Consider the following 27,607-nt stretch of genomic DNA (forward strand, 5'->3'; position numbering starts at 1 on the left):
TCAAAAAGTGGTCTCTGCCGCCTCACTTTAGAACGTTGGGAAAGTGAGGCTTCATTAGAATGTTGGAGGTGCGTTTTATATAGAGAGATTACTTTATTTGTTGAAGGTTAAATGAGGATTCAGCATAGGCTGTGTTTCCAGCCGAGCAGCGTATCAGTGAATCACACCCAGGGGCATAGCTAGGTGGGGCCACAGGGGCATGGGCCCCCGCAGATTTAGCCCTAGCCCCCCTGCTTTTACCCCCTCCCCCGCCGCCGTCGCCCTCAGGTACCTTTGCTGGTGGGGGTCCTCAACCCCCGCCAGCAGAAGTCCTCTTCGGCGCCAGTCTCCAGCGTGTTGCTGATCTGGATTCTGTTTAGGAACGTGCAGGACATCAGGACTCACAGAAACAGAATCCAGATCAGCGAACACACCGGACTCAGAGACCGGCGCTGGAGGGAACTTCGGCTGGCGGGGTTGGGGACCCCGCCAGCAAAGGTACCTGGTGGTGGCGGGGAGGGTTGGTGACGGTGGGAGGGGGGGTCGAAAGGGACAGGGGAGGGGCGCTGGTGCCGGGGGATCAAAGTGGCGGGGGGTCGATGGTGCCGGGGGGGGGGGCTAAAATGTGCCCCCTCACCTCGGGCTCTGGACCCGCCGAAGTCTGGCTATGCCCCTGGTCACACAGCTAAAAAGCAGCTCACCTGAACAGCTCTACACATCTTATATTGTCCTCCCAAATCTAACCTCCAACTTTTATATATATATATATATATAGAGAGAGAGAGAGAGAGAATGAATGCTTTAACCTAAATAGTGAAAATGAAATATCAATCTTAACTTCTTTAAAATGGAGGATGGATACAGGCGTACACTGGCATCCCTGAAGAAGAGCTTTGTCTTGGAACAGAATTTTCTGTAGGATGTCCGACGTATTGAATCCGCTGGGAAAGAAGCAGTGAAATTTACAACCCAGATAAGTGGGCTCCTGCGGGGCATTTTTATTCCAGTGTTTTGGGAGTCAAAGCGGATCTTGCTAACAGTCAAGGCTGGGCTCCGTTACAGCGACATTCAGCTTTTCCTCCAGATGAACTCAGGGGACACGGCAGGTTTGGGGAGATTTCACAGGATGTTAAGATTGATATTTGATTTTTACTATTTAGGTTAAAGCATTCACTTTCTATATATATGTAAAAAAAAGTTGGAGGTTGGATTTGGGAGGAGAATATATGCTGTGTAGAGCTGTTCAGGTGAACCGCTTTTTAGCAGTGTGACTCACTGATACGTTGATTGGCTGGAAACACAGCCTATGCTGAATCCCCCTTTAACCTTCAACAAATAAAGTAACATATACATATATTCAACTTAAGAGGAATATATCACCTTTATGGTTTTTCTCCAGACATCCTGTTTATGCCCGTTTTTTCACCAGTACATCTAGGGATTGACTACATATTCAGTAGTTTTGATTTTTTTGTCTCTCCTTCAGGGATTGATTGACAAGTCTGTACTGTAAATAGCAGGCTCCCCCCCCCCCCCCCCCCCCCCCCCGGTGCCATTAGGAGTATCACGGAGTAATTACAATGTACAGTGAGGAGGAGTGGCCTAGTGGTTAGGGTGGTGGACTTTGGTCCTGAGGAACTGAGTTCGATTCCTGGCACAGGCAGCTCCTTGTGACTCTGGGCAAGTCACTTAACCCTCCATTGCCCCATGTAAGCCACATTGAGCCTGCCATGAGTGGGAAAGCGCAGGGTACAAATGTAACAAAAAAAAAAAAAGTGTGTGCAATGAAACTTACCAGATGCGGAAGCAATAATCTTCATGCAGTACTTGTCCGCTACTGAGCAAGTTGATTCTGTAGCACAGTCACTGCTCTTTTTTGTCACAGGACATGTGTAGCATTTCAGAGACACAGCTGTAAGAAAACCCACACGTTAAATATTTTATTTATTTTACTTCTACAGGCTTTTTATACCGCCTATCATTTTGACAATGCAGTAAATAAGATGACATATTTCCTTCAACTGCCAAGCTCTGATATTTTTTCGAGCAGTAACATTATTGGATGGTCAGAGAATACATTGCAACTTGCTCTCACAGTAGCGTCTCCAGATTCGTTCAGGGTGTAACATGATGAGAATGAATCTTAGTCTTAAGTATGAACTTACTCTTTCTACTTCTGGAATCTTGTTTTCCTGATAGATCATTTTTTTAAAGGGGTTTCGACGCTAGCTTCAGAACTTAGTACAAGAACAACGCTGGGCGGACTTCTACGATCTGTGCCCTGAGAATGGCAAGGACAAATCAAACTTGGGTATAAAGTATCACATACCATGTAAAATGAGTTTATCTTTTTGGGAAGACTGGATGGACTGTACAGGTCTTTATCTGCCATCATTTACTATGTTACTATAATCACTGATTGATCTACATACACCTTGGTATGGGCCTGAGCAGAGGGGAAAAGAAGCAAGAAAATCATCTCCTTGAGAGATGATGGTGGGATGATTTATAGTCTAGAATTTGAAATATGTCATAATTCTTGGATAAATTGATCTGATTGCTTCTTTTGTGATCCACATGGCACTGCAGAGGTGTTTGCGGAACATAAGACCAAAATGTAATGTAATGTAAATCACAGGCAGAAGCTAATAAGCATAGCATCTTAAAAAGGGTATAAAACAGTATGAGGAATATGAGGGTGAGAGGGAGAATGAAGGCACATGGAGGAATGAGGAGGCTCAAGAGGGAGAGCGACTGGGTACAGAAAGGAAGGAGTCTTTTCCCCTGGGGGATTGGAGAAGAGGAAAAGACTACGATTCCCAGCAACCCCTGAGTAGGTCCAGTGGTAGAAACAGGGACTTCAATCCCCAAGAGCCCCCAGAGGAGGTCAGGAGAAGGGCAAGAGAAGGGAGTTGGAAAAACCTGTCCCAAAGAGCCAGGATGAGGGAAGGAGTTCTAAACCTGCCCAATCAAGCAAATAGAGAGCAGCTGAGCAATGGGTGTGGGTTGAAACCTATGGACTGGCAAGAGGAAGAAAAGGGGGAGGAACTAGATCAAGAGGAGCCAATGGAGATTGCTGCTCTGACTAAACTGGAAGGAAAGGAGGTGAAACAGCAGAGGGCTGCTTGGGAGGAGAGCCTGGTAAAAGATGGGAAAAGGTGGCTATCCCACGAGGGGAGCTGAGAGAACTGGTTTACCACAGAAGGGTCATGCGGGTGGTGGTCAGGGTATGATGCTGGCCTGGTTGGGCAGGGACCCTTGCCAGTCTCCCTAGGTTGATTTCTTTTGAAAGGGAGAGAGAAGTGGTGGTTTTGGGCATAACTGCTATACATGAGCTGCTGGGAGTTTGAACCCTTTTTAATTGCTATGTTTGGGGAATTGTTTTGCATAACTGCTTACATGAACTGCTGGGAGTTTGAACCTTTCCTGAACTGCTGTATTTGGGGGGGAATTGTTTTGCCTAACTGCTGATATGAACTGCTGGGGAGGGTTTGAACCCTTTCTGGAGCTACCTTGTTTGGAGAATTACTTTGCATACCTGCTATACAGGAACTGCTGGGAGTTTGAGCCTTTTTTGAGCTACTTTGTTTGAAGAATTGCTTTGCATTACTGCTTTATATGAACTGCTGAGATTTTGAAACCTTTTGGCTTTTTTTGTTTTTGTTTTGAATACTATGCTGTTGAACTGCTATGCTTCTTGAGAAATGCTGTGGTGGGAACTACCTTTGGAGGAGCAGTTGACCCAAAGGGATTACAATAAAGTATAATGATCTGACCCTGTGGATTGCCGTGTGCTCTTTAGCAGTGGATTACAGGACACAGCTCAGCTAAAGGTCCGAGGGACTTGAGTCTCCAGGTGCGGGAGACACACTAATAGACACAAAATGGACAGCCAAGCCATGGTCCGACCATTACAGTGCAAACCTTTCCCTTCACTGGAGAACAAAAAAGATACAACAAAAGCAAAAACAACAAGCCTACACTACGAGAGGCAAAATAGACCCACTAATATTCTGGCAACAACTATATACCGATGGATGGACAACACCTACAGACTCACCCCAATTTCTCCAAGAATGGGATAACAGATGCAGAACAATATTAGACAATATAGCACCACTTCAAACCAGAATCTCACACAGAAAGAACTCAATTCCATGGTTTAACGAAGAATTGAAAGAATTAAAAACACAGGTCAGAAGATTGGGAAAGAGCATGGAACAAGAAAAAAGACGAAAACGCACACAAAGACTGGAAATAACTAGAAAGAAAATACAAATACACCATCAGACAAACTAAAAGGACGTATTACAAAACCAAAATAGGGCCAAACTACAAGGACACACACAAACTCTTCACACTCGTAAACAGTGGTGTGCTGGAGCCGGCTCGCACCGGCTCACAAGAGCCGCTTGTTAAATTTTGACAGCTCTTGCGAGCCGGTTGTTGTTGGGGGCGAGCCGGCTCCATTGCGGGAGGTAAGCATGGCAGGAGGGCGCCATCACAGGCCATGCTTACCTCCCCTGCCTCTCTGAAGCATATCCAACCATGTCCTTCGCTCCCACCCTCCCCTCCCGCTCCCCTCCGTCTTTTTTTAATTACCTCCGTCGAAGTGCGCGCCATTTAAAGCCCTGCTGCATGCTGGCCGTCTCCAGGCTTCCCCTGCTTGCTTCCGATGATGTTCGTGCCTTAGTCCCGCCTTCATTCTGACGTCATTTCCTTTTTCGCGAAGGCGGGACTAAGGCACGAACATCATCCAAAGCAAGCAGGGGAAGCCTGGAGACGGCCAGCATGCAGCAGGGCTTTAAATGGCGCGCGCTTCGATGGAGGTAATTTAAAAAAGACGGAGGGGAGCGGGAGGGGAGGGTGGGAGCGAAGGACATCTTTGGACATGCTTCGGAGTGGCAGGGGAGGGAGGAGAATCGCTGGATGGGTAGAGGGGGGCAGGGGAGAGACCTGCTGGGCATGGGTGGGTAGAGGGGGGCAGGGGAGAGACTTGCTGGTCATGGGTGGGTAGAGGGAGGCAAGGGAGAGGCTTGCTGGGCATGGGTGCGTAGAGGGGGGCAGGGGAGAGACTTGCTGAGCATGGGTGGGTAGAGGGGGCAGGGGAGAGGCTTGCTGGGCATGGATGGGTAAAGGGGGGCAGGGGAGAGACTTGCTGGGCATGGGTTGGTAAAGGGGGGCAGAAGAGAGAAGAGAATTGCTGGGTATGGATGGATAGAGAGGGGCAGGGGAGAGAGGAGAGTTTCAGGACATGGATGGAGGGCAGAGCAAAAGAAATTCTGGACATGGATGGAGGGGAGGGAAGGGAGAGAGAAGAAATGCTGGACATGGAGGGAAGATAGAGGAAGGAGATTAGATGAGGGAAAAGGAAGTGAGGAGAGAAACTGCACATGGATGGAGAAAATAGGCAGAAGCTGGATCCACTGTACAGTCAAGTATGCGGAGGACCAGAAATGAAGAAGAAAGGAGGAAAGAAAAGAAATAAATGGAAAGGAAGCCCTGGAAACGGAGTCAAGGGAACAGATAGAGAGCAGCAGAATCAGATACTAGACCAGCATGATCAGAGAAACAAAGTCACCAGACAACAAAGGTAGAAAAAAAATAATTTTATTTTCATTATAGTGTTTGGAATATGTCCACTTTGAGAATCAGGTGCTGAACGTTAAAAGTTTATATTTATTTACTTATTTATGGCATTTTATCCCATATTAAACATGAATTAGATTGGAACCTGGGATAATTTAATTTTTTTTTCCTGGAGAGAGTAATGTGTTGGCCGCCGCCCCCCCCCCCCCCCCCCCCGGGGTATAGCCAGCTCTGCAATTTTTTGGGGGGGCGCAGAGGTGGGTGGGGGGTGCAGTGGTGGACGGGGGGCGCAGAGGTGGATGGGGGGGCGCCGAGGTGGACCAGGGAGAGAGCCTGTTGTTAAAAATTTACCAGCACACCACTGCTCGTAAACCACCTCCTAAATACTACTGCGGTCACCTCTAACAACACAGATACCCCATCAGCAACCAATCTTGCAAATTACTTCAAGGAAAAAATGATAAAGCTCCGACTCATGATACCCAACAATAAAACAAATTACACAAATATCCTTGAATGTCTAGACCCAAAATCCAGGGAATACCCAGCAGATCGATCATGGACCAACTTCAACACACTTTCATCAAATGAAATCTCACATTGGCTTGGAAAATACACCAAATCGCAATGTAAATTAGACATCTGCCCCAACAGTCTAATAAGATCAGCACCCAAACAATTCAAAATAGACATCACGAACCATGTAAATCACAGACTTCAAAATGAGCTCTTTCCCACGGACAAAGGAAATATCTTACTTACTCCGCTACCGAAAGATGCTAAAAAAAGCGGAATGGACCTAACCAACTATCGACCAGTAGCATCTATTCCACTCATAACCAAACTCATGGAAGGCATAGTAATGAAACAACTTACTGAATACCTAAATAAACATTCAATTTTCCACTAGTCTCAATCAGGATTTCGGTCAAATCACAGCACCGAAACTGTTCTAGTGTCTGCAATGAACTCATTTAAATAAGCAATTGCAATGGGCAACAACATACTCCTCTTACAGTTTGATATGTCCAGTGCCTTTGACATGGTTGACCATGAAATACTATTACATATACTAGAATACTTCGGAATAGGAGGCACAGTTCTCAAATGGTTCAAAGGATTCCTGACCACAAGATCATACCAAGTAACAACGAACGCGGACAGATCACCCCATGGATACCTGAATGTGGAATACCCCAAGGATGCCCCCTCTCACCAACCTTATTCAACCTGATGATGATACCTTTGGCTAAGCTTCTAGCAAATCAAAACCTCAACCCCTACATATATGCAGATGACATCACGATCTCCATCCCATTCAAACACGATCTAAATGAAATCACCAACGAGATCAACCAAAGCCTCCAAATAATGCACTCCTGGGCAGATGCATTCCAGCTGAAACTAAATGCAGAAAAAACACAATGTCTTGTTCTCACCCAGTGGCGTTCCTAGGGGGGCTGACACCCGGGGCGGATCGCCGATGCACCCCCCCCGGGTGCAACGCGACCCCCCCCCCCTGGCAAAACGCGACTATCCCCCCTCCCCTTACTCTGCTATCCCAATCCCTGGTGGTCTAGTGGTACCTCTTTGGGGCAGGAAAGAGCCCCCTCTTTCCTGCCCGGAGCTGCTAGCTGCCCTGCATCCTCCTGTCCTGTGGTGATAAGTCCGGACCGGCTCTCGGCGTTTCAAAATGGCCGCCGAGAGTTGAAGTCACGTGAGGCTGCTTCAACTCTCGGCGGCCATTTTGAAACGCCGAGAGCCAGTCCGGACTCATCACCACAGGACAGGAGGATGCAGGGCAGCTAGCAGCTCCGGGCAGGACAGAGGGGGCTCTTTCCTGCCCCGAAGAGGTACCTCTAGACCACCAGGGATTGGGATAGCAGAGGGAGGGGAGGGGAGGGGGAGGAGAGATGACAGGGGGGAAGTGAGGGTGTGGAAGGGGTGGGACAAGGGATGAGAAAGGGGCAGCTCCCCCCAGTGAAATGACACCCCCCCCCAGCGCATCTTTACCTGCTGGGGGGGGGGGGTGGCGGCGCGCGTCTGTCAGCAATGCTCGTTCCTTGCTCCCTCTGCCCCGTTACAGGAAATAACCCGTTCCAGGGCCAGAAGGAGCAGAGAACGAGAGTTGCCGACAGACGCAAGGCACCCCCCCAGCGGTGTGCACCCAGGGCGGACCGCCCCCACCACCCCCCCTTAGTACACCACTGTTCTCACCTTACAACATAACACAAAAAACTTCACCACCATAACCACACCATACTGCTCTCTGCCTGTTTCTCAAAACTTGAAAATTCTAGGAGTCACCATTGATCGAAACCTTACTCTCGATGCCCACGTGAAAAACACGACGAAAAAGATGTTCTATTCCATGTGGAAACTCAAAAGAGTAAAACCTTTCTTCCCGAGACACATATTCCATACCCTGGTACAGTCAATGGTAATAAGTCATCTTGATTACTGTAATGCACTGTATGCAGGCTGCAAAGAACAGAACATCAAGAAACTCTAAACTGCCCAGAATACTGCAGCCAGACTCATATTTGGAAAAACTAAATATGAAAGCGCAAAACCCTTAAGAGAGAAACTTCACTGGCTCCCACTTAAGGAATGGATTGCATTCAAGGTCTGCATGATGGTACACAAAATCATTCACGCAGACGCCCCAATCTACATGCTAAACCTCGTGAACCTACCTCTCAGAAACGCCACAAAATCATCTCGCAAATTTCTCAACCTGCCCTTGCCCAGCTGCAAAGGACTAAAATACAAGCTGATGCATGATACCACCTTCTCTTACATGAATACGAAGTTATGGAATGCACTACCTAGAGACCTGAAAACAATCAACGAAACAACTATCTTTTGCAAATCCCTCAAGGCATATTTCTTCAACAAAGCCTACAATGAAAACCCAGAACCTCACTAATCCACTTCTGAAAACCCACAGTCTACTACACCTAATAAATTCCTTCCTTATTCTCACTACTTTCTCCCCTTAATTAATCTCTGCACAACAATAATTGTACCTGACATCCAGGATTAACTGTGTTAACAAAACTATGTAAGCCAATAATTGTACCTGACATCCAGGATTAACTGTTTTAACAAAACGATGTAAGCCACTTTGAGCCTGCAAATAGGTGGGATAATGTGGGATACAAATGCAATAAAATAAAATAAATAAATTCCCAAGAGTCTCCGGGTGCGGGAGACTTTTCCCAAGAGTCTCCGGGTGCGGGAGACCTTACAACAGCCACTGTGAAAGAAAAACACTTACGGGTCGATATTCAAAGCGATTTAACTTGCCTGAAAAGGCTCCTGGCTGGTTAAATCACCTGTGTGGGAATAACTGCTCATTTTCAGTGGCACATAGCTAGTCAGTGGCACATAGCTAGTTAATGCCACTGAAAATATCAGTTAGCGCCAAACTGAAAACCGGCTATTTTGGGAGTGTTCCGGGGTTGAGTTGGCACTTGGTTAGTTTAGTACTGGCACTAGAAAATATATTTTACTCAATGCACAATTAAACTCTGGAACTCATTGCAGGAGGATGTGGTAAAAGCAGTCAGCATAACTGGGTTTAAAAAAGGTTTGGACAAATTTCTGGAAGAAAAGTCCATAAATTGTTATTAAGGTAGACCTGGAGAAAGGCACTGCTTATTCCTGGGGTTAAGTAGTATGGAATCTTGACACTTTTTGGGACTCTGCTGGTTACTTATGACCTGGATTGACCACTGTTAGAAACAGGATACTGGGCTAGATGGATCCTTGGTCTGACCCAGTAAGGCAACTCCTACGTTCTTATATTTAGCACAGAAATAGCTTTGTTTGCTGTAGTTGACAACTTGAGGCTGAATTTGAATCATAGAATATCTTCTATTTTGATTTTTTTTTTAACTTAACAGCCTCTTATGACACTGTAGATCACAGGATATAGTTTTCTAGACTTGAGGATGTTGGAGTTAAGGGAGAGGATGCACAGTGGTTTAAATGTTTTTTTGTATAATAGAACCAACAGGGCCGACCCTGCCACTAAGCAAACAAGGTGTCTGCCTTGGTGGCAACATTTAGGGGGTGGCAGAAGAGCAACATCTTCTCTGCTCTGCCCCACCTCCCTGTCCTGTGTCCAGCATCTTTCCCCTCATTCCTGTCCCACTGCCACTGCCCTACCTCTTTCACAACCCATGGCCAAATCCTCAAGCAGATTCAGCACTGGTGCTAGACCTTCAAACATAGGGTGGCATTCATGCAATGACACATCATGTGCTCTATCCCCTGCCCCTCCAACAGGGACTTCTGTGTTGGAAGGTGTAGGACACAGCAATACTTGAATGCTGAGTATACTTGAAACTTTATCCTGGGTCCAAGAATAATTAGAGCAGTGGGGGCAGGGAAGACAGGGGAAGGGAAATACTGAACACAGGCGGGGGTGTAGACAAGGGGAGAGGATATGCTGAATGGAGGGAGTAGAGAATGGAAAGGGGTATGCTGGCACCTGAAGGGGAGGAGAGGGGATGGAGATGAAGGGGGATGCTGGCCACCTGGGAGAGTAGGGAGAGGATGTGCAGATGGTGACCCTGGAAGGAAGAGGAGGGAAGGGAAGGAGGATTTTGGCCACTTGAGGTGGAAAGCAGGGGGTAGAAGTGGGTAATGCTGGACTTTGGGGTTAGGAGCCTTGAACTGTCTCAGAGTCTCAGAATGATGGGGGTGGGGGAGGGTTCACAACTGAAGGTTTGCCTAGAGCAGGGGCGTAGCCAGACAACAGATTTTGGGTGGGCACAGGGAAGAACTGGATGGGCACCAATTGTTCTCCCCCTCCCCCAACCACCACCCAAAAAATATCTCAGCTGGTGGGAAAACGCTTCTTTCCACTTTGGCAGCATTTTCGTTACCATCAGGAGGAAGTCTTCAGCTGGCCGAGCTTGGGATCCCACAGCTACTGCTAAACATGTGCTACTGTTGGGTGGGCCTGAGCCCTAAGTGGGTGGGCCCCGGCCCACCCAGGCCCACCTGTGGCTACGCCACTGGCCTAGAGCATAAGATACCTTTGGGCCAGTTCTGTAACCTATTCAGCTTTCTGGAATGGAAAGGCCTCTGCTTCTGCTTCAGTTAAATATGAAGTTCCTCAAGGACAAGTTTGCTCCCTGTTTTAACATTTATCTCTTCTAATCATGGACATTATCAGACAGTTTGTCTTTAATTTACAGTATTATGCACAGGTTAGATATTTAATGTTAACTCTTTATGTGGAATCTCTTGATAGGTTGCATGTTGCTGGATTATCTCTAAATTCAGCTAAAATAGATGTCCTTTAGCTTGCTAGGTCAAATATTAAGACCACCATCCTCCAGAATGTAGGGACTGGGAGGGAGGGGAGAGGTTTAATATAAAATGTAAAATGTGTTACTGATGTTTGATATAAAACAGATGTTTTTGCATTAAAAATAAAGTTTCAAAAAAAAAAAAAAAAGACCACCAACCTCCTGCTTATCTTGAACGGGACATGATTGATTTTGGACTGTGACCTTAATTTTGAACAGCATACTATCAGCATTTCAAGAAGTGCTTGGTATGTTCTTGGCTTAATTTGCAACCTTAGGGCCCTGTTTACAAAGGCACACTAGCGTTTTTAGTTGTGAAGGATCCCTCCGCTCCTCTCAGGAAATCTCTGGCCTCCGGCCCAAGTTTTCTATATGATATTCCACTTAGGTACAACTCCCTGTAATCCTCCAGGTGTACCCTCCGACCTGAGGTACGTCAGCAGTACTATTCCAGTACAGCTCCCAAGATGTCCGCCAGGGAAATTATTCCAACAGTTTCAAGAATGCAATCCCAAAAACAAACAGTTTAGAAAAAGTAGTTTTTAATAATGCAGTTCCACAAGCAAAGCAGTTCAGGAATCTCCACAGCTTCAAAAATGCAGTTCATAAACCAACAGGACATGAATCTCAGTAGTCCCAATGATGCAATTCAAAATAAGTAATCCCAAAAGCAAAACACGTTCCACAAAGAAAACAAGCACTTCCAAACAGGCAGTTCAGAGGCAGAGAGCTCCCAGGGGTCCCCTCCCTCCTCAGGCCAGCTCTATCTACTGGCTTCCTCACACTTGACTCCGTCGCTCCCTGGCTCCTCCACGATAGCCACTGCCTTCCCTTGTTTACCAAGACCCCGCACCAAGCGGTTACCTGCTGTCTGAACCTTTTACTTGTGGATCTTGCCAGAGCTACAATCTCCATCGGCTCCTCTTGTCTCATTTCTTCCTCCTTTTCTTCCCCCTTCCATTCCATGGGCTCCTCGCCCCACCCATTCCCCAGCTGATCCTCCTCCCCCTGATTAGCTCTGCTTAGAGGCTCCCCCTCGCAGGGCCAGTCTCAGCAAGTGCAGGGCACTGTGCAGACCAATTTGATGGGGCCCCATCCTAGCTCCGCCCCACCCTAGCTCCACCCTCACCCTAGCCCTGCCCCCACCCTAGCTCCAGGGCCGGCCATCCCTCCCTCCGAGCTCCCAGGCCATCCCCTCCGAGCTCCCGGACCATCCCCCTCCCTCCCTCCGAGCTCCCGGGCCCGGCCCCCCTCCAAGCTCCAGGGCTCCTCCCTCCTTCCCAGCTCCAAGGCCCCCCTCCCTCCTTCCCAGCTCCAAGGCTGGCCTCCCTCCCTCCCAGCTCCAAGGCTCCCTCCTTCTGAGGCCTCCCTCCAAGCTCCAGTCCCCCTCCCTCTGAATTTTAAAAGTTACCTCGTCGGGTTACAGGCAGCGGCAGGAGTGAAAAGCGTGCAAGCTGCTCGGCGCTTCAGGATCCTTCCTTTCTCTCTCTCAGCTCTGGTCCCACCCTCATTTCCTGTTTCCACGAGGGTGGGACCAGAGCTGAGAGAGGGAAGGCTCCTGAAGCACCGAGCAGCTCGCACGCTTTTCACTCCTGCCGCTGCCTGTAACCCGACGAGGTAACTTTTAAAATTCAGAGGGAGGGGGACTGGAACTCGGGCGGTCGGGGGTGGGGCAGAGGAACGCAGCGTGGGGCCCCCTTGAGTGCGATGCCCTATGCGGTTGCCTCGGTCGCCTCGCCCTAAGACCGGCCCTGCCCCCTCCATTCCTGGCCTCACCTCCGTGTCTTGGGTTTCACCTTTACCTGCCTTTCCCTTTGGCTCCACTGGGGGCTTCTGGGATAGGAAGTCTTTGATTCTGTTGTAAGACTTCCTCAAGGGCTGCTGGGAATCATAGTTTTTACCCTGCCTTCAGCCCTCTGGGGCTCCTGACAAGTGGAACTCCCTGACAAGTGGAACTCCCTGAGCTAAGAATCTGGGTTGTCCCCTCCTCTGGGCCTTACCTTCTCCTCCACTGGTACCCCCCCCCCCCCCCGTTCCCTTATCCCCTTCTTCACATAGTGCATACTAAATATTAGCACATGCAGTGGTGTAGCAAGGGCGGGGCGATGGGTGCAGTCCGCCCCGGGTGTCAGCAGGTGAGGGGGGTGCTTTGATCCCGCTGCTCCCACCCAAAGGGCCGCTGACGCTGCAGTCCCCACTGCCTACCAGCTTCGTCGAGAGACGACAGTCCTCTTCTCCTGCCACCACCCTGCTTTAAAAAAAAATGTGAAGCAGCATCGCAGGCAGCGCCTTGCGTCTGCCCTGCTTGTAAAGGAAGCAAATCTCGTCATCGTCGGGCCTTCCCTCACTGTGTCCCGCCCTCGTGGAAATAGGAAGTTACCTCAGATGAGGGCGGGACACAGTGAGGAAAGGCCCGACGATGACGAGATTTGCTTCTTTTACAAGCAGGGCAGACGCGAGGCGCTGCCTGCGATGCCGCTTCACATTTTTTTTAAGGTAGGGTGGTGGCAGAAGAGGACTGTCATCTGTCGACGGAGCTGGTAGTCGGGTCGGGTTGGGATGGGTCCGGGGGGGGGGGGGGTCAGATGGGAAAAGGCTGTGAGGAGGGGAGAGGGTTCTTGCATGGGAGAAGGGGACTGGGGTGGGGAGGGGGTTCTCAGATGGGAGAAGGGGACTGGGGAGGGGGTTCTTGGATGGGAGAAGGGGGCTGGAACTTGGGCCATGCCTGGGGCTGGTGGGAAAATGGGGCATGTCTGGGTCAGGTGGGAGAATGGGGCTGGGGCTGAAAAGGGGGGGGGCCTAATGCAAGGCTGGAACTGGGGGCTGAAAAGGAGGGGAGGTGGGATAAGGGGGCTAGTACTGGGACTGGGGGCTGAAAAGGGGCAGGGGCTGAAACTGTGGAGACTGGGGCTGGAAAGGAGACAGTGAAAAGTAGCTTGGGTTGAAGCTCGGGGCTGGGGTTGAAACTGGGGGCTGAAAAGGGGACAGGGAGAAGTGACTGGGGGCTGAAGCTCGGGACTGGTGAGAGAAAAGGGCTGGGGTTGAAACTGGGGGCTGAAGCTCGGGACTGGTGGGAGAAAGGGGCTGGGGCTGAAACTGGGGACTGGTGGGATAATGGGGCTGGAACTGGGGGCTGAAAAAAAGGGGCAGAGAGATCCTGGATGGAAGGGGGAGCGAGAGGGAGGGCAGACTCTAGATGGATGGGAGATGAAGGGCAAATGGTGGATTGAAAGGGCAGACAGTGGATGGAAGGGATAGAAAGGACAGACAGTGAATGAAAGGGGGAGGGAGAGAGAGGGCAGACAAGGGCAGATGGTGGATGGAAGGGGCAGAGATAGAGGGCAGATGTGGATGGAAGGTACAGGGAGAGAGGGCAGACATTGGATGGAGGGGACAGCAGAGAGGGAAGACACTGGATGGCAGAGAGAGAACAAAGAGATGCTGGATGGAAGGAAGACAGTGAAAAGAAGATGAGGAAAGCAGAAACCAGAGACAACAAACTATAAATAAAATATATATTTTTATTTTTTTTGCTTTAGGATAAAGTAGTATTGTAGATGTGTTAATAAATTTTTATAATAGAACATGTAAACAAGGTAATCTTTTTATTGGACTAATTTTAATACATTTTGGCTAACTTTCGGAGAACAAAACCCCCTTCCGGATACTGTAACAGCACTATACTGTATTGACCTGAGGAAGGATGTTTTGGCCTCTGAAAACTAAATGTATTAGTCCAATAAAATGGTATTATTTTATTTTCTATATTTGTTTTATTTCTATTTGTTAATTTGTAAAGTGGTGATTGGTACTTGTTAGTTTTTTTCAAATTTACATCTGCTGGCTTTATATTTTGCACAGTACTAGGGGACATTTTCTGTTTCTGTGGTGTTGCATTGTATGCAGAGTCTGGCATCTTGGGGGTTCAGTTTAATTTTTGTCTAAATAGAAAGTTTATTACACCCTAATCCACTATAGAATAAGTATCTGTGTTTGTGAAAAAGACATGGCTTTCAGTTGGCATTGACTGTGCAGGATCGATGATCTGTATTATTCTGTCTGGTTTCGTTTTACAATAGATGAATTGATGTTCTAATGCTCACTGTAGTGTTTAAGATGCTTTCCTTTTTCCTTGTGTGACTCGTAGAAATTACTGCTTATGGTATGGTAGAATTGCTCTATAGGTCCTGAGTATTTTGTATTCTCGGCATGCCTAGTACTGGATTTTGGAGGGGGGGTGTTAAAAAATGACCGGCCCCGGGTGTCAACTACCCTAGCTACACCACTGAGCACATGCTAACCATATAGACACCCATATAAATATTATCGGCATCTACCTGGTTAGTGTGCACTAAAAATGCTAGTGTGCCTTTGTAAACAGGCCCTTAATCTTTTCTGGAGGTCAGATTGATAGTATAAGCCCTTGGTTATAGCAATTTACTACATTGAGGAGTTCCTGAAAATAATTTCTCTAACCTCTAATTACTGTAATTCAGAATGTATCAGTTGGAATAATTGCAGAGAGGATTCATAATAACCCCTTGTTCTTAGTATTTATGCTGGTAAGCATTTTGTTGAGGTCAATTACAAGAGTGTTAGCAGCCCTTTTACTAAGCAATTAAAGAGTAATTATATAACCCAGGCACCTAGATTCATGCATGTGTTGGGCACGTAAATGTTTAATGGGGATGGATGTATGGTAGACCAGGACCAGTTTTCAGAAGGCTGTGTTTGTGAGGAGCTAGCTAAACAAAAAGTGGACAAAGTGATGGGGCCTGATTGGATACATCCAAGGGTACTCAAGGGACTCGTAGAAGTTCTGGCAGCTCCGCTGTTTGACCTCTTCAATGCTTCCTTAGAGTCTGGAGTGGTCCCGGAGGACTGAAAAAGGGCAGATGTGGTCCCTCCACACAAAACAGCGGAAGCAAGGAGGAGGTTGTGAATTACAGACCAGTCTGACCTCAGTGGTGAGTAAACTAATGGAAACACTTCTAAAGCAGAGGATTGTGAGGTTTCTTGAATCAAATGGACTGCAGGACACATGGCAGCATGGTTTTACTAGTCAGGTCATGTCAGACGAATCTCATTGATGTCTTTGACTGGGTGACCAAGCAGTTGGATGTGGGAGGGGAGCTAGATGTGGTGTACATGGATTTTAGCAAAGCCTTTGACATGGTTCCACATAGGTGACTGATAAATAAACTGAATGCCCTCGGTATGTATAAACAACTTGAAAAGCTAAAGGTGGACAAAGCCGTGGGACCGGACGGGATCCACCCCAGGATATTAAAGGAGCTCAGAGAGGTTCTGGCGGGTCCTCTTAAAGATTTGTTTAATAAATCATTGGAAACGGGAGAGGTTCCGTGGGATTGGAGAACGGCGGGGAGGTAAAAGCTTCAGTTGCATTGGGACAGGTAATTAGAGAATGTACACTCTTGCTATGAAGTATGGAAAAATAGCACTCTGGTATTTAGCTATATATAATGAGACCTCCTTTTTATCTATAGATCTGAATTCAAAGCCCAAATCTACTAATAAGCAATAGACACAAGGCTCAGATATTATTAAAAAAAAAAAAAAAAAAGCTTGACATCAGGTAGAATAATGGAAAAGTGACATCCCAGAAAAGCAATAGGGCACCCTAGAGGGCACTGCAGTGGACTTCGTAAAATGCTCCCAGGTACACATCTCACGATTGCTCTCTTACCTTGTCTGCTAAGCCCCCCCCCCCAAAACCCCCTACCCCCAACTGCACACCACTACCATAGCCCTTATGGGTGAAGGGGGCACCTATATGTGGGTATAGTGGGTTTCTGGTGAATTTTGTAGGGTTCACAGTTTCCTGCACAAGTGTAACAGATAGAGAGAGGTAGGAGCCTGGGTCCACCTGTCAGCAGTGCACACTGCACCTACCACTAGACTACTCCAGGGACCTGCATTCTATTCTGATGGACCTGAGTATAACATCTGAGGGTAGAACAGAGGATGGCAAGTAATGATTTTAATCACATTTTGGGGGGGTGGGAGAGGGTTAGTGACCACTGGGGGAATAAGGGGAGGCCATTCCTGATTCCCTCCAGTGGTCATGTGGTTATTTAGGCACCTTTTTGTACCTTATTTGTTATAAAAACAGGACTAGCTGAAAACATCTGTTTTAGTCCTGGACAGTTCTGTTTTGTTCCATTATGGCTGAAAAACATTTAAGTCTTAGGAATGCCCAAGTTCCACCCTGAACATGCTCCTGGTACTCCCGCTTGAGATTTGGATGTACTTCTGAAGGACTTCAGAGAAATACGTCTAAATAGGTTTTGAAAATGCTGATTTGGACGTTTTTGTGAGAAAAACGTCCAAATGCAGACTTATCCCACTTTTTGGACGTTTTTCTCTTTTGAAAATTAGCCCAAAAGCCAACATGAATTTAGTGAAGGGAAATCTTGCCTCATCAATCTTTTACATTTCTTTGAAGGGGTGAACAAACATGTGGATAAAGGTGAGCCAGTCAATATTGTGTATCTGGATTTTCAAAAGGCGTTTTGACAAAGTACCTCATGAAAGACTCCAGAGGAAATTGGAGAGTCATGGGATAGGAGGTAGTGTCCTATTGTGGATTAAGAACTGGTTAAAAGATAGAAAACAGAGTAGGGTTAAATGGTCTGTATGCTCAATGGAGAAGGGTAGCTAGTGGGGTTCCCCAGGGGTCTGTGCTGGGACCACTGCTTTTTAACATATTTATAAATGACCTAGAGATGGGAGTAACTAGTGAGGTAATTTATTTATTTAGATTTTGCTCACACCTTTTTTCAGTAGTAGCTCAGGGTGAGTTACATTTAGGTACACTGGATATTTCTCTGTGCAAGGAGGGCTCACAATCTAAGTTTGTACCTGAGGCAATGGAGGGTTAAGTGACTTGCTGAAGATTACAAGGAGCAGCAGTGGGATTTGAACTGGCAACCTCTGGATTGCAAGACTGGCACTAGGAGTAGCCTAGTGGTTAGTGCAGCAGACTTTGATCCTGGGGAACTGGGTTCAATTGCCACTGCAGCGCCTTGTGACTGTGGGCAAGTCACTTAACCCTCCATTGCCCCAGGTACAAAATAAGTACCTGTATATATGTAAACTGCTTTGAATGTAGTTGCAAAATACCACAGAAAAGCAGTATATCAAGTCCCATTTCCCTCTAACCACTAGGCCACTCCTACACTCCACTAGTGTAACTGTGACCACCTAATTGTTAGGCATGTTGATACTGCTATATCGGAACTAGGCACCCTTCACACTTGCTCCCTTTTTCCTTCCAGTCACTGCCATATATTCGCAGATATACATGCTGATGACACAAAGTAATTCAAAGTTATCAAGTTGCAAGAAGATTGTGAAAAATTAAGACCTTAGAGACTGGGCATCTAAATGGCACAACGTTTAATGTGAGCAATTGCAAAGTGATGCTTGTGGTAAAGAGAAACACGAATTATAGCTACGTAATGCAAGGTTCCACATTAGTAGTCACCAACCAGGAAAGGGATCTAAGCGCCATCGTTGATGATACGTTGAAACCCTCTGCTCACTGTACAGCAGCGGCTAAGAAAGCAAATAGAATGATAGGTATTATTAGGAAAGGAATGGAAAACAAAAATGAGGATGTTATAGTGCCATTGTATCACTCCATGGTGCGACCGTACCTCGAATACTGTGTTCAATTCTGGTCACCGCATCTTAAAAAAGATATAGTGGTGTTAAAAAAGGTACAGAGAAGGGAGATGAAAATGATAAAGGAGATGGGACGACTTCCCTATCAGGAAAGCTTAAATTGACTAGGGATCTTCAGCTTGGAGAAAAGATGGCTGAGGAGGGATATGATAGAGGTCTATAAAATAATGAGTGGAGTGGAACGGATAGATGTGAATCGTTTACTCTTTCCAAGAATACTTGGACTAGATTGCACACAATGAAGCTACAAATTAGTAAATTTAAAACAAATCTGAGAATTTTTCTTCACTCAACCTGTAATTAAACTCTGGAATTCGTTACCAGAGAATGTAGTAAAAGCAGTTAGCTTAGCAGGGTTTAAAAAAGAGTTGGGTGGCTTCCTAAAGGAAAATTCCATAGACCATTATTAAAAAGGACTTGGGGAAAACCCACTGCTTATTTCTAGGATAAGCAGCATAAAATGTACTTTTTTGGGATCTTGCCAGGTACTTGTGACCTGGAGTGGCCACTGCTGGAAACAGGATGCTGGGCTTGATGGACCTTCAGTCTGTCACAGTATGGAGTAGCCTAGTGGTTAGTGCAGTGGATTTCAATCCTGTGGAACTGAGTTCAATTCCCTTGTGACTCTGGGCAAGTCACTTAACCCTCCATTGCCCCTGGTACAAAAATAGGTACCTGAATATATGTAAACCACTTTGAATGTAGTTGCAAAAACCTCAGAAAGGCAGTATGTCAAGTCCCATTTCCCGTCCCTTATGTACTTATTCTGCCTAGAGTAGATGTGAGGAAGTACTTTGATCTCTGTCGCAGCATAAAATAAATAGAAACTTTTGGGTTTTGGTAAATTGTAACTATGGTTGCAAGTTATAGAATTAATGTCTATTGTTTGAAATATGCTAGAGTGAATGTCAATCTTATCGTACTTTGATAATAAGTGAAGTTTCCCAAGTGCTGCTGAAATGAAATGATATCCTATATAATTTGCACCTCCAACATTCTACATCTGGATGCCTGGGTTCGTAACATCCATTCCCACTTATTGCCCCGCCCTTGCGTCAAAACGTAATGACGTTAGAGGGCGGAACAATGAGGAGGAAGGGAACGCTGGAGGCGAGATGATGTCAGGAGGAGAGAATCGCGGGACATCGAGGAGAGAGAGAGAGGGAGGGAGGGAGGGAGGAAGGAAGGGCAGGGCAGAGGAGAATTGATGGACATGGATGGGATGGGAGGGCAGTAATAGGCGCCCCATATAAGAGGCTTGGGGAGGCTAAGGCTCCCCAACCCAACCGTGACCTTTCCCTGGCTGCTGCCCCCCCCAAACACAGGGCTGCCTGGCGCAGCAGCGCTGCAGCCAGGCAGCTCTCGGACAGTCCCTCCACTCCTTCCCGCCCTCAGCGCCCCGATCAACAGCCCTCCTCTCTGTTCCTCCCACCCTTGCACGTGTTTAACCCTTTTACTTTCAGGCGCAGTGACGGCAGTGAAGAGGAGTGGCCTAGTGGTTAGGATGGTGGACTTTGGTCCTGGGGAACTGAGGAATTGAGTTCAATTCCCACTTCAGGCACAGGCAACTCCTTGTGACTCTGGGCAAGTCACTTAACCCTCCATTGCCCCATGTAAGCCGCATTGAGCCTGCCATGAGTGGGAAAGCGTGGGGTACAAGTGCAACAAAAAAAAACACAGCGGGCTTGCCTACAGCTTCTCCCTTCCCTCATACAGTGTCCCACCTTCTGCAATGATGCATTTCCTGTTTCCGCAAGGGCGGGACACTGTGTGAGGGAAGGGAGAAGCTGTGGGAAGCTGTGTTGTCCTCTTCACTGCCGTCGCTGCGCCTTAAAGTAAAAGGGTTCAACGCATGGGGGGGAGGAACAGAGAGGAGGGCTATCAGGGAGCTGAGGGAGGGCAGGGAGAATCGCTGGACATGGATGGGAGGGCAGGGGGAGAGAAGAGATGGCTGGAATTGGAGAGGAGGGCAGGGGGAGAAGAGAATGGAGAAGAGAATCGCTGGACAGGAGGGGAGGGCAGGGGAGAGAGGAGAATTGCTGGACATGGATGGAGGGGAGGGCAGGGGGTAGAGAGGAGAATTGCTGGACATGGAATGGAGGGAGCAGGGGAGAGAGCAAATTTGCTTGATATGAATGGCGGAGAGGGCAGGGCAGAATGGAGAGTTGCTGGACATAGATGGATGAATGGGGGCAGGGGAGAGAGGAAATTTGCTGGATATGGGTGGATGGAGGAGAGGGCAGGGGAGAGAGGAGAATTGCTGAACATGGATGGATGAATGGAGAGGGCAGGGGAGAGAGGAGAATTGCTGAACATGGATGGATGAATGGAGGGGGCAGGGGAGAGAGGAAATTTGCTAGATATGGGTGGATGGAGGAAAGGGCAGGGGAGAATGGAGAGTTGCTGGACATGGATGGATGGTATGGAGGGAAGTCAGGAAGGAGATGCACATGGATGGAAGGGAGGGAAGAGAGGAGAAATGCTGTACATGGATTGAGGGGAGGGAAGAGAGGAGAAATGCTGGACATGTATGGAGTCTGCTTACGCTTTATCTTTAAAAAAAATACTATAAATAAAAATCACAAAAAAAAGAAAGATTAAAACAAAAAGAAACATAGCTAAAACAATCCATATCTCATACCCCTGGAGCATATTACTCATTATACACCCTTCCCAATTATTACTTATCATGACAGAACATTTCTCCTAACGGTTCCCTTAAAAACATAATCGCCATTACATGATAACCTTGCTAGCACCCGTTTCATTTGTGTGAGAAACAGGCCTTTTTTACTAGTTTTAAAATAAGTCTGCTTGTTTCTGTGAGGTTTAGTGCTCATCATAGGCGCCGACTCCGTGGGTGCTGTGGGTGCTCGAGCACCCCCAATATTCCACCCACCAGAAGTAGTTCGTTCCCTTCCTGGCCCCCTCCCTCCGGGACCAGAGCTGAGAGAGAGAGAGAGAAGGGCCGAGGCTGCACATATTTTACTGCTGTCCGCTGCTGCTGCCAGCCGCCACCCGTCCCCGACGAGGTAAGTCAAGTCAAGAGATGACCTTTAAAATTCGGAGGGAGGGAGGGGGCCTGGAACTCGAAGGAAGGGAGGAAGGGAGGGCCAACGACCCTGGAACTGGGAGGGAGAGAGGAAGGAGGGGGGACCCTGGAACTGGAAGGGAGAGAGACCCTGTGGAACTGGGAGGGAGGGACCGACCCTGTGGAACTGGGAGGGGTGGGAGGGGGGACCCTGTGGAACTCGGGGGGGGGGGACCCTGGAACTGGGAGGGAAGGAGGACCGACTCTGGAACTGGGAGGGAGGGGGGACCCTGTGGAACTCGGAGGAGGGGGGACTGTGGAACTTGGAGGAGGGGACCCTGTGGAACTTGGAGGGGTGGGATCCTGGAATTTGGAGGGAGGGAGGACCCCGTAACTCGGAGGGAGGGCCCTGGATGAGGGGGGGAAGGAGGGCCCTGGAACTCGGAGGGAGGGTGACTGTTGGCCTTCTAGGCCTCAGACTCCATAAGGTCTGCTCTCCCTTAAATATATATGTAAATACAAATCTATTTTATCTAACAGTGTCCATCACAGTGATACATAGAATTTCTATTATATATTATAAAGAAGGAGAGACAGACACAGAAGGCTTTATATGATTACATGAGAAAAAGTTGATTTTGTTTTTGTTACATTTGTACCCCACGCTTTCCCACTCATGGCAGGCTCAATGCGGCTTACATGGGGCAATGGAGGGTTAAGTGACTTGCCCAGAGTCACAAGGAGCTGCCTGTGCCTGAAGTGGGAATCGAACTCAGTTCCTCAGTTCCCCAGGACCAAAGTCCACCACCATTATCTTACCGAGCTTCTGATAACAATTTCAAACTAGTCAGTACAGCAATCAAGGCAAGTCAATCAGCACAGGCCTCAAGCTTTTTCTCAGAGAGATAGTTACAGGTCACAAGTCGTGAATACTCAGTAAAACATCTCTGATTCCTATTGATTAGGTTACATCTTTTATACTTTTCCCTGTACATTGCAGTCTATTGAGGCCACATCAAAATATATCATTTTCTCCGCCTTCTCAAACTTCCTCTGACCACTTTCGCGATAGATTCTAGTTCTGCATTTACACCATCTGGCTTTCTGTTTATTAGCACTTATTTCTTAGGTAATCTATATTCTTAATTATAATTCACAATAAATCACTTTTCTGTGTACTCAGGGTCATTCGTGTTAGTAAAATCAAACTACAAGTTTGTTATTCTTCACTTTGCTCCAAGTTCCCCTATATCACATTTCTATTACTATATGCTTTTTCCATTAGATGGCTCTATTGTCATTTTACAAATATCAAGAAGTCCCTTGTTTAATGGAGCAGTTGCTCACAGCCATGCTCTTATCTCATGTTGGCATCATTATAACACAAGGAACATCTGTGCTGTGTGACAAAGTTCATTGGAGCACTTCTGCTTTCAAAATGATTTGTACAAACTTGTTTTATGCAGTCCTTTTAACCTTGAGGCCAAGCTACTCACACACAGATATGCTAGCGGTAATACTGCATATAGGGTCACAGGTCATGTCCAGCATAGGCCTGAAGCCCCCCATATTAACAAGGGAGGCCTGGAACTCGAAGGGAGGGAGGAAGGGGGCCTGGAACTCGGAGGGAGGTGGAAGGGGGACAAGGGAGGGGGGATGAGGGTGATGGGGGGAGAGGGATGGGGGAGGGGACGAGGGGGAGAGGAAAATGCACCACCTGTTAAAAAAATATTTCAGCACCCCCAATCATTTTGAAAAGTTGGCTCCTATGGTGCTCATATCCTATTTCCTTAGTAACAGGAAACAGATTTGAAACACTATAAGATGAAATTAGAAAAGCATATTTAAGTTATATTTTTATTCTGCTTTATGCTCTGAGATAAGGTATGGACCTCTTACATAAGTGTGAATATGCTCTGACATTGTATATAATTGGAAATGTTGAATAGTATTCTAATAGGTGAAAAGTTGCAATAAGGGACACATTAATTAACCAGACCAATAAGTACTAACTATTTTTGCTTCTGCATTATGCAGTGGGATATTGAACAGTTTTTCTGGGTTTGCAAAGACCTGGTACCCACTCTGGTACAGTATTTAGATGATTTATTCATGTGTGCTAATAGTTCAGAAACACTATAGCAGATTTGGTGCTATATTTGCATCTTAGAAAACTTAAGAAATAATATTGTACATTTAGAATGACATTTTTTTTAAATGTATGCAGGGAAGGAAAACTTTTGTAAGAATAACAGCTCTCTTAAATATATCTTCCCCTAACAACATGTCTGCAAGTTGCCTGTGTTTTTGTGAATAATGAATTTCATACAGAGTACTGAATTTCTTTATGCCATGGTTAAGGAATCTGGAAAACAGATTATGCTTTGTTTGTTTTAAGAAGAGCATGTGTGTTAGGACAATTTAAAGCTGTAAATATTTATAGACAGTGAACAGAGGTGATTTCTAACTTCTTATTAGTTTTTTGTGCACAGTTGTGCGACGTACTTCACAGTGCTTTGAAGTGTATAAAGTGAAGCTGTAACAGAACTTAGGGAAAATGTGTTGAAGGAAATATATAACTTGCAATTTTTGCAGTGAGAAAATTGTATTGATAACAGAAAATGTGATTTATTGTGATTTGTTAGTTGCTATTTTTAAGAGTTATGACAACATAGCAGAGATAGGATGGATGTCAGAATAGAATGAAGATGTGAATGATGTAATACATATGATGTACAGTATAAATGAATGTCAATGTAAATTATGCACTTGCTAGGATAACTATAATATGCACTTTAAAATAATGATTATTTATAGCACAGGAAGAAGTGAATGGACATTACTTAAAGGTATTTTCCTTTCTGAAACTAACAGATTTAGGGCCCCTTTTACTAAGCTGCGTAGGTTACTATGCGCACCCAATGCACGCCAAAATGGACTTACCGCCAGACTACAGCGTGGCTCTTGTGGTAATTTCATTTTTGGCACGCATCCACTACATGCATTTGAAAAATCATTTTTATTTTCGGACACACACCAAGTGGCACCTGACGCGCGTAGGTCCTTACCACCCAAATTATTTGCCGCTAGGTCTATGGTTGGCGGTAAGGTCTGAGACCCAAAATGGACGCATGGCAACCTTGATTTTGCCGCATGGAGACCTTTTTTTTACAGGTGCGCTAAAAAATGATACTGTGTGCGCCCAAAACCCACGCCTACACTACCGCAGGTCATTTTTTAGCGCACCTTTGTAAAAGGACTCCTTAGTGCTCCCTACTGAACTTCATAAGTGAAGTAGGATTCAAACATTTTCACAGTGTTTTTGTTTGGGACTGGATTTTTTTTAATCGGTTTTTCTGCCTTCAAAGAATGTGTTGGAACCTGCTGGACTGAAGTATAGCCTGCATGGTGGGGGGGGGGGGGGGGGGGTGTTTGAACAGAACTGTGCTTTTGAATCCTGCTGTGGGGAGGAACCCAAGTTCAGGTCTCTTATAGGTTTAGGCCGGTTTATTTTTCCTCTGGGAGAATTATTTTATTTTTTTCTTAGCACTAGTAGCCTTGTATAAGGGCTGAAAAAAAAATCATGGAAGCCCTAGAATTTCCCTTGAGCGGGGCTTGCAGTTTGAGAATTTGAAGTTATTTCACTGATGCTGCACTGTTAACCTATTCACTAAAAGTTCCTTTCTCTGTTCTAGTTGAAATTGCTACATCTGTTACTGCCTGTGCATTCCCTACATTCTGCTTGACTTTCCAGCTAACACCCCTAAGAGGTGACAGTATATAAATTGATTTAATAAAAGTTCAAAAGAATTGGGTTACTACTGAAGCTAAGATGGACAGAAGAAGAGGCTGCTTTGGAAAAATAAAATGTTTGCCATTATATACATTTCTTTAGAAAGGCTTTGACAAAGATTCCTATTTGACTGTCATCATAATTAGTTCTAGAGAAACATGTAATGCTTAGTAATTTATAATTATTTTTAGTCTTATACTTTGATATACACCCCTCAAATATTGAAGGTTATCTAGATTAACTGCTATGAATCCTAAGGGTGGGGGGGGGGGGGGAAACATCAATGTTGAATACAATAGAAAAGAGGGCATCAATAATACTACCCAGAGGGGTCCTTTTTACAAAGGTGCGCTGAAAAATGGCTTGCGGCAGTGTAGGCGCAGATTTTGGGCGTGCGCCAATCCATTTTTCAGCGTGCCTGTAAAAAAGACCTTTTTTTTAAATTTTTGCTGAAAATGGGACGTGCTGCAAAATCAAAATTGGCACGTGTCCATTTTGGATCTGAGACCTTACCGCCAGCCATTGACCTAGTGGTAAAGTTTTATGCAGGCAGTAATGATCTACGCATGTCAAATGCCACTTGGCGCTCATCCGATAGGCGCGGCTGAAAATAAAAATTATTTTTCAGATGCACGTATTGGACGTGCACCGAAAATGAAATTACAGCACGATCCACGTGGTAGCCAGGTGGTAACACTATTTTGGCGCACATTGGACACGCATAGATGCTTACGCGGCTTAGTAAAATGGCCCCTAAGTCTCCATCAGAAATGGCTGCACTTGTAAAACACCCTGCTAAAGCAGATACACTGATGAAAAAAATGTGGAAAATGCTGATCTTATGCTGTTAATACAACTTTTATCTGTTTCATGTCATTGGGTGAATATAAATTTAGAATGAATTACCAAAATCCATAAAAATAACCCACAACTTATTGAATTTCCATAAATTACTGAAAACCTATTTATTTAAGAAAGCATACAATAATAATTCACCCTAATTGCCAATTAACAATTGTACCTATGCAAATATATTCATTAAGCCTTAATTATTTTTTGCTAAAGTATCTTGATTTGTAGTTTTTAATATTCCAATTGTTCAAGTTAATTCTTTCACGAACTAAGTTAATCTAATACCTTTCAATTCTTATTATATGACAAACTTTCCTTTCTGTAACCAAATCTACTCTGTATCCTCTACCTTAACTATGTATTTCTCTTCTCCGGAACTGGTTATTCACCACTTATGGATCTATGTAAGCCACATTGAGCCTGCAAATAGGTGGGAAAATGTTGGATACAAATGTTAAAAAAATAAATAAATAATTACATTCTAAGAAAATAATATAAATTATTAAACTATAAAAGGAAATTCCTTGAATGCAAAAAGGCTGTAACAGCTCTAATGAAAAAGGGGGATAGGAGATTCAGGGGGTCTTTTTCTAAAGCTTAGCTCGAGTTATCTGCAGCAGAGCCCATTTTATTCCTATGGGCTCTGCTGCAGATAACTTGAGCTAAGCTTTAGTAAAAGACCCCCTCAGTTCTTATGTCTCACTTACCATTGTGCAGACACAGGGCTATGACCAGCAGAAAGAGCAGAAAGGGCCTCATCTTCAGTGATACTTCAGACTACCATGGGCAGGGTCAACTAGGGGACTCTTATATACCCATGCTGGTAAATGCTCTTGGGTTTATTATGAAATAAGAAACACACACACACACACACACACACACACATTACCATAAAATATTCACAAGGAAGTGATACTGGCTGGAACAATATTTCACTTGGGTTCACATATTGCTGAGGTTCTGGCTCCAAAACCTTTTCTGTGAAGATGGAAAATTATGACACAACAACCCATGGTTGTTGCTTGATTTCTATCATAACATAGTTGTTCTTTGGTGTAAATCCTTCATATTTTTCAGTATTATCAATTCATATGATTTAACTTAATGTACTCAAGGGATTTTCTCATGCAATATAATATTAGATTGATTGATATATATGTCCCTCTTGAATTCATAACCCATTTATATCTGAGCATGTTATCTTTTGTATATTGTGCGAAAGAGCAAGCAATAAATGTATTTTGAAAAATTGACATTTTTGGTAAAGGCTTTACTTTAGTTGTACTCATTTCCACATATACAATTTCTAATTTCATTAATAAGGTGAGGTAT

The 27,607-nt window shown here is 45.7% G+C and overlaps 1 protein-coding gene across 1 annotated transcript in view; it reads right to left on the bottom strand.

The window, feature by feature from the left end:
- Positions 1-27,085, bottom strand: part of LOC115480847 (lymphocyte antigen 6E-like) — a 44,456-nt gene extending 17,371 nt beyond the window's left edge. Inside the window, exons 1-2 of the mRNA XM_030219786.1 lie at positions 26,983-27,085; positions 1,775-1,891 (exon numbers count right to left, since the gene is read on the bottom strand). Of these exons, the coding sequence (XP_030075646.1) occupies positions 1,775-1,891; positions 26,983-27,034 (169 nt within the window). The 5' untranslated portion in view covers positions 27,035-27,085. The remainder of the gene's footprint in view (positions 1-1,774; positions 1,892-26,982) is intronic.
- Positions 27,086-27,607: the final 522 nt, after the last annotated feature.

Source organism: Microcaecilia unicolor, chromosome 1 (assembly GCF_901765095.1).
Source record: "Microcaecilia unicolor chromosome 1, aMicUni1.1, whole genome shotgun sequence".
Lineage (NCBI taxonomy): Eukaryota > Metazoa > Chordata > Amphibia > Gymnophiona > Siphonopidae > Microcaecilia > Microcaecilia unicolor.